We start from the raw sequence: 6,000 nt of genomic DNA on the forward strand, positions 1-6,000 counted from the left end.
CATGTATTTGACTGTTTCTTTTCTTTTAACTGTAATGCCATTCTAGTGATTTGTTTATAGTCATACTTTAAACAAATTCTATCACCCAAGACTTTTATAAAGTAGATCAATGAACATATTGTTAAACAATACTATTAAGGAACGCTTCCATCACTTAAGAATTGCGTTTGCAATAACAGATTTAAGAATTGTATCAGCTGCTGTGCACTAATTCATTTTACTGTATTGCATTTCGTATGGCTGCATTTAGAGAAAATACTTTTTCTCTAATAGAGTAAATGCTAGTCCAGTGATCCACTACACAAACCTTGATTTGTAATTCACTTTTTGAAAGAAATTGTTTTCAGAAGAACCATGGGGATGTAGCGTAGAAATATTTGGTTGTGTTAACTAGGAAGCAGTAGCTGTCTTGCTGCTTTGTCGTGCATGCTTTGGAGGAGTAATCATGTCTTTGTTCTGGGCTATTTGGAGTCAAGGCTGCTGTTGTCCCCATCAGATTATTCTGGTGTTGAATAATAAATAAGCATAGGCCAGTGGCTAGTTTATGCTGTTGTGAAGAAAAATTCCCAAGTCCTAGCAAAAGTTCCCAAAGAAAAGGTACACTGAATTTCCCAGTTATCAAATCGCACACAGTGTGGTGGTATATTAAAATGCACTTTACCATTGTGTCATTAGTTTTGCATTGTCTTTCTCCTAATATTGGTGGTTCTTGATGTTACACTGGGGGTATAAACAGTGTGGCTGTGATAATTTTCTTGTCACCCCTGCTCAGTGGTTCCCAGACACACATGGCACACAGGCAGAATGAGAGAAAGGTGGACAAAAGACCTTTGGTAGAAGCTTAACTGAGTCACTTAAAGATTTTTTTCGGCTGTGAAAGGCATGTTATTTTGAATTTCCAGTTCCATTTTGATTGAAGTTTTTGTTTAGGAGTGTAACTTTTTGAAAAAGCACTGTTAAGATGCAATCACATTTCTGTTTTTAAAATTAATCTTAGGCTATATGGTTTAGTTTTGTACTGAAAAATTAGTACGTGGAAACATCTAAATAATTTTAAATTAAAGATGACATGCAACATAAAATAACATTTGTGGGTGTCTTTTTCTGCTTTGATCCTGTGAATCTTCCAGGATCCACAGTACATGCCCTCTGTTAAATGGTTACATCGTATTCCAGAAGGATCAGTCCATTTAGAATCTAATTAATCATTTAGGACTTTATCCAGACAAAAACTCAATTTCTGTCACAGATTCCAGAGTCATCCCTATGCTGTTCCCATGAATACAAACAATAGCTCAGGGGCTAAAAAGCTTCTCAGCTCTGATTCCAGGAAACCCAGACCCACCATTCTGACAACTACTATTGTAAGCAAATTGATGACAATGCTTTTGGAGCATTATACGGAAACGTTTTTTTTTCTTTTCCTTTTGCTTGCTTGCGCTGTATTAACAGAGTATGGGGAATGATGGATGCCACCTGCTATATGCATTTACTTTGATTCATTAATATGATGTGAATAGAAGAGGGACAGTCTAGTCTGTGCCCTCACCTTCACTTACAGAATCAGAACTTTAGAAAAGAAAACTTCTGACTTTTTTTTTTTTGTATCACTGTGTCAGTAACACCTCCGTGCGGTTATATTAGGGTTACAGTAACATGGCTATTTGCTGACTTCTTAAAGGAGATGCACAGCTGATGCCCCAAGTTCCAGCTGACTCAGTAGAACTGACTTCCTCTTTCTTATTACTTACCATGGTGTGGTAATACAAATAGTGTGTTCTAATTAACCTCATCTTTTGCAGTGTGTCCACACCATTCAGATAGGCATGATCCTCTAACAGAAATTTTCAGATGCCATCATAACTCGTTCTAGAAGCAGTATGTAGTGCCTGAATTATTTAGACAGGTTGAGAAGCAAAGCTAGGTTCTGAGGTGGCTTTTAAAACCCAATTTATGTCCCTTTACAGTGCTGTTCTGCATCATGTAGCAGTACAAGGTTCACTCAGGATTCTGTAGCCCCGTGCTGCAATAAGTTTGCAGTTTACTCTTGTTGGCTGCTAAATACTAAACAGTACGTACATTTGGGCCTCCTGTTATGTTGGCTTTCCTGAGAGCTAGAGATACCTGTTGAAGCATAAAGAATTATTATCAGTAGAAGTAGTATCCAGTGCAAAACTTCAGTTAACAGGAGTAGAACAAGTCTTTAATAAATTATTGCAAGAGCCAGTCTGTCAAACCTGGGGATTTTTTAAAGCATCCATCACTGCAGTATTTAAATATTTACAGGTAGATTAGATCACTAAATTCAATTTTGTATACTTTTGGACTCCTCTGTTGTATTCATTCTTCAAGAACCACTGTTTCACTGTTTTTCTCTGGGCATAACTTCTGGGTGTTAGATTTCTTGCTGATGTAAAAAAAACTTCATCAAAGGGGATGGTAACAGCCTTTAAAGTTATCATAGTTTGTAGCTGTATAATCTCCCACAGCAGTACAGTCTGGAGCAAATCCATTGAGCATGAATCACCTTTTCTTATTCATGTGTTCTTGGACTTCGAAATTTTTGTTTGTTCAGCTCTTTAGGCAGATTTGAATGGGGAAGTCCATGGTGTTTGTCTATCATTAAGATGTTCAGTATGAACATCACTACAACTTCATCAAGTCAACATGCAGTTTTTGCCCAAAAGTTGGAAAAATCCCAGTAGTCTTCACTGCCTCTTTTCTTTATTTCTAATGTATAAAAGAATGGTAAAATTTTCAAGCTCTCCAAGAGTGAGGACCGTTCTTTTTGTATTGATGTAAGCTTTAAGTTTCTAGGCATTGGTTACAAGGCCCTATACAAGACATCAGAACGGGTATGACTCAGGCAGATTCTTTTATGGTTAGACAGTCCTTCTTACTTTCATGTTAAAAATAAATGTAGAAACATTTGGAAAGCTAAGTTTCGTACTGTTTATTTATGAGCTGTGCTTGCTTTTGGTTTTCAGCCAGACAACCCTGTGCATAGTCATTTCCCACCTAAACAATTGAGATTGGATGTTACTTTCAGCACAAGTATTATTCCACTTAATTTACCAGCATTGAACCTACAATGTTAACCTAATACAAAATAGTAATCTTCTGCCATAGTAATTTTCCTAACTCCCCATAAAGTGTAATTTGTTTGATTGTGTTAGGTGTTATTTAAGATGAGGTATTAAATTAGGACTTTACAATTGTTGATGTTTCTGGGGAAAATTGTCCATCTTAAGCCATCATTTTTTAATTCCTGTTCTTGCTAGTTTGTGTAACTTAAATAAGCATCAGGAAATTTTGCTTAGTTTGAAATATCATATGGCAATTAAAAGTATTTGTAGGAAGAAAAGGTTTGTAACACTAAGCTAAAATTGGTAGTTTAGGGAAGTTTGTTCCCTCCTTGTCAGTTATTAATGTTAGTGCTAGTATTATATATTTCAGAAATTATTATAGAGTGATGTCCTCAATTATTGTCACAACTATCATGATTCTTACAGTAACTAATACTTGTCTGCACTCCTTTTTCCATGAGGATTTTGTTTAAGAAATGGATATAGTATTACCTTCGGGTTTTTTAGTAAAAATATATTACCTGTAACTGCATCTTGTGAGGAAATTACAATCATTTAAGTGAAAAAAGTATTTTTGAAATTTGCCACAGAACCTGAGTAACATATATGGTCAATTTCATTCCTTCCTAATGCTCATTTTTAGCATTCTTGGAAGGTGACCTTTTTATTTTTCACTAAGTTCCTTAGTGCTCATTAACTACAGTATTTTTTACTCTGTTTTATGGCTAATTGTCCACTAATGGGATGGAAAGTTAAACCTCAGGACTAAAACCCTACACAATTTTGGTTGGTCACCCAGACATCAGTTCACTAAGGAGCATTTCTCAGATTTGATTACACATACACGTTATATGAGCTTAAGATTTGATGATCACACTTGATGACTTAGTAATTTCTTGTGCCTGCAACAGTTTAACATATGAGTAGAACTGAGTTGGATTCTTAGGAGCTTAGAATTGGGGGGGGGAGGGTGTCTCCTGTATCTTTAGGTCTTAAAACATTTACTTGGAAAGTTAAGACTTCTTAAAGTAATACGAGAGTCACTAACAGTAACGGAATAAACTGTTATCTTTGGCTAGCTAATTAAGCATTAAGCCTAGAATTTGTGTGAAATGTACATAGTCCAAAGGTAGAGAGTAAATATATCTTCTGACTTTCTTGGGGAATTAAAAATGTTGTAGCTTTGCTGTGCAGGATAAAATGAGGAAAGGTTTTAAAGACTTTGTAAGATAACTACATCTTTGACGTACTGTCTATGGTAGCCTGAGAAGTGTGGGGTATATAGGATGAACTGAGGATAAAGACATGTCCAGTTATTCTCTGATCGTGTTAGATCTGAAATCTCTTCTAGAGGAGGGCCCCTGAGATATTAAGCTGCAAGAACAGCTCTGCTAAATAAATTAGCACCAGAAATAATGATTTTTAAACCATCTGTCGAACTCATAGGGATTGAAGAACGTCAGGAACAGAAATAAGCAGAAACCTTCAGTTCTTATAAATTCTAATAAAATCATAGTGACATAATATTCTAAATAAGGAATTCCTTCTTGAAAACTGAGACTTTTCTGAATGTTATTTGGCATTGTTTGCTGACTGGCACTTAAATTTGTTTTTAAAATTGCGTGTGCAGATAAATGCAACTGAATTTGAAAAGCTACTGTGGGCTTCTTATGACAAGTGCTACATAGTGTATCTTAACTCTTGTTTTCTGCTTAAATAGTTAATTGCAGGCTTTCCAGAAAACTCTTATCTGCTCTACTTTCATATTTCTCTACTTCAGAGATTGATTCCTGAAATGTACTAATAAACCTTTGTACTACTTTACTTTTTTGTTTGTTTGTTTTTATAGATCATTTCAAGTGACCCATTCTGGGTACCAACCACTGAGGAAGAATATTTGCACTTTGGGGAAAAGGCAGACTCAGAGAACCAGGCCCGCAAGTACATGAATGCAGTAAGAAAGCGAAAGGGACTTTATGTAGAAGAAAAAATTGTGGAGCATGCTGAAAAGCAAAGAACTCTCAGTAGAAATAAGTAGCTGTGTCTGCTTCCTTTCTCTCCTGACTCAGCTAAGTGCGGGTGGATTATTTTCTATGCAGCAGATTCAAAATTTCATCTGGACTTTGTTCTTTGACACCACTTTTCTTACTTGCTGTAATGTCTGTGGCTTATGTTTTAATAAACTTAAGCCTTTCCAACTTTTATACAGAGAAAATAGTTTATTTATTTAAATAAAATACAGGCATATTCCTTGTAATTGGTCTCAATTTTTAAAACATAGTGCCCTATTGAACTTTCTGTCACAGGATTAGGAACTCCTAATTTAATTTGTTTCTTTCTGATTTGTCGGTTGTAATTACATTTAGAGCTGGTTAGCTAGTTTGTTGCAAATAAACTATGCACTGGATTTAGCTCCTTTTTGACTGTTTTTAAAATTTATTTTAATTTCTGTAATATATTTGTACTCACCAGTACTTTCTGTAGTTACCTATATGCAAATAGATGTAAGCCTATTAGGAGTTTCTAAACTATTTGTTTTACTCTGTTCATCATGTAAGCAATCCTCTAAAGCTGTAATGTATCTTCTTTAAATCAGAGGGCAGGCAAAAATAGCACATGTGGAAGACTAAGCACTGCAAACCAAGCAAGGTTTGTCTTTTTTCTCTCCTTAGAACACATCTTATTAAAAAGTTCCTATGATTGTCTTAAGCTGGCAGCTGCTGTCTCTGAACTAGGCACACAGCCACCTCTGCCAATCCTGTGTGTTTACAGACTCTTGGAGAAATTTCTACCCATTCAGCCTGTTGTCTTGAATTCAGTGAAGGGAAACAATTGCAAAAATATACAAAATGTCTTGCTGTTTGCAGGTGTCTAGGATGTAAAAGGCTCCAAAATGATTCAGACCAAGACTAGC

At 35.6% G+C, this 6,000-nt stretch overlaps 1 protein-coding gene across 1 annotated transcript in view; it reads left to right on the forward strand.

Moving 5' to 3' along the window:
* Positions 1–5,336, forward strand: part of EFTUD1 (elongation factor Tu GTP binding domain containing 1) — an 81,091-nt gene extending 75,755 nt beyond the window's left edge. Inside the window, exon 20 of the mRNA XM_010571934.1 lies at positions 4,936–5,336. Within this exon, the coding sequence (XP_010570236.1) occupies positions 4,936–5,124 (189 nt within the window). The 3' untranslated portion in view covers positions 5,125–5,336. The remainder of the gene's footprint in view (positions 1–4,935) is intronic.
* Positions 5,337–6,000: the final 664 nt, after the last annotated feature.

Source organism: Haliaeetus leucocephalus, unplaced genomic scaffold (genome assembly GCF_000737465.1).
Source record: "Haliaeetus leucocephalus isolate CR32 unplaced genomic scaffold, Haliaeetus_leucocephalus-4.0 Scaffold339, whole genome shotgun sequence".
NCBI classification, from domain to species: Eukaryota; Metazoa; Chordata; class Aves; order Accipitriformes; family Accipitridae; genus Haliaeetus; species Haliaeetus leucocephalus.